Consider the following 1,583-nt stretch of genomic DNA (forward strand, 5'->3'; position numbering starts at 1 on the left):
AGATGCAGAAGCTTGGTTGGAGAGGAAAAGATATTGTGCCTGCACAGCTCAGTATTTCAAGGCTAGGACACAATGGACTCAAAGCTGAAGAAAACAAATTTCCTCATTTTAAGACCGGCATTGTTAAATTTTTGATCTTCTGCCCATTTAGCTGATACTGCTTGGTAAACTAGGGTGATGTCTGAACTGCACAGGGAGTGCAGAGGGATGAGAATTCAGGGAGTTCCAGCAGAGCTAGAGGAGCTGGGCTGAAGGGAACTTGTTCTGTACCAGCACCTGACTGCTGGCACTGGGACTTAGAGAAACAGTGGAGTCATGTCAAACATGAGGAGAGGGCAAGGCAGCTGGTAAAGAGATATTGTTGCTTGATTGTGTATCTTTGGATTAGAAAGATCATTTTAATCCCTACCCTTCTGGCTTGAAGTAGGTCAGGAATTTTCCCATGGGAATTTAATATTATCTGATCAGTTAGACGTCAATAATTGAACTAAGACAAAGATTCATAAAAATATCAAGCCTCATGTAAAGGCTTCAGCCAATGGAGGATGTGTTCCTGTTGTTGGATTATTGATTAGTTATCATCTCTTCATATTTTTTGATCTATTTCCAACCTCAGTCAGGTCCATAGATTTTATGGTAGTTTTGTGTGGTTGATGCAAGAGTCTCATCAATGCTGTGTGATGCAGTCAGGATGCTTGAGATGTGTTCTTCTTTTAGAATAAACTGGCAGCCCTTATGACAGTGAGGAAGGCCTCAGGTCATCGTCCATCCCCCCAAAGAGAAAACCACCCAGAACCCACTCACCTTTTTCCTCTTTTTCGTTTGAGTTAACAGGTGGAGTTGACCCTTCCTGCAGCTCAAAGGCTTTGTTGATGTTTTCAGACACTTGGTCAGCACTACTGGACTCCAATTCCGACCTGTGCAGCTGATCCAGCACTGCCTGTGCTATGGGGACCATCATGGCAGTGGTGGCCGTGTTGCTGATCCACATCGACAGGAAGGCAGTCACGACCATGAAACCCATGAGAAGTCTGGAATGAGAAGGGTTGGAAAAACTGGATCAGAACTCGGCACTGCAATGCTCTATTTTTTTTTGCAAAGATTTGACTACAAGTGCTGAATTTGGAACATGCTCAGCAATTCCCACCCAGCTCTTCCTCTTACCCTGATCCACTTTGTGAATGACACAGTGAGATGTAACATTAATTTTTCTTTTTTCCAATTTCAACCATTTCTTTACATTCCTATGACCAGGAAAGTGGAACCTGGTAGCTTGGATCAAACAATTTACCTAGTCAGGTCTTGCTTATTCCGCATGCTTCCGAGGAAGACATGCCTTCTCAATAACACGGGTTAATGCATTATAATATCTTTTAAAGAGGAATTACAAGCTGAATTTGATCCCAAATGGCAATCAGTTTAAGCCATAAGGATGAGGATCCCTATTTTTCTGTAATTTTATCCCACCTCTATTATTTAAGATTCTCTTCTTACGCATCTAAAATTCTAATCCTCGTTTCAGTATTACTCTGTGATTTGCCTCAAAATTATTCTTTCGATGAGATGTAGATTATATATGAGAT

General features: G+C 41.6%; 1 protein-coding gene and 1 long non-coding RNA gene across 2 annotated transcripts in view; one reads left to right on the forward strand and one right to left on the reverse strand.

The window, feature by feature from the left end:
• LOC114060448 (solute carrier family 13 member 2-like) overlaps positions 1 to 1,583 on the reverse strand; it is a 13,060-nt gene that overhangs the window by 6,235 nt on the left and 5,242 nt on the right. Inside the window, 1 exon segment of the mRNA XM_027889964.1 lies at positions 805 to 1,031. Within this exon segment, the coding sequence (XP_027745765.1) occupies positions 805 to 1,031 (227 nt within the window).
• The window catches only part of LOC114060450, a 7,973-nt gene continuing 7,414 nt past the window's right edge, over positions 1,025 to 1,583 (forward strand). Inside the window, exon 1 of the long non-coding RNA XR_003571889.1 lies at positions 1,025 to 1,189. This is a non-coding gene — a long non-coding RNA (uncharacterized LOC114060450). The remainder of the gene's footprint in view (positions 1,190 to 1,583) is intronic.

The sequence above is a fragment of the Empidonax traillii genome, unplaced genomic scaffold (assembly GCF_003031625.1).
Source record: "Empidonax traillii isolate 1590-97213 ecotype Southwest subspecies unplaced genomic scaffold, ASM303162v1 scaffold276:size1176444, whole genome shotgun sequence".
NCBI lineage: Eukaryota > Metazoa > Chordata > Aves > Passeriformes > Tyrannidae > Empidonax > Empidonax traillii.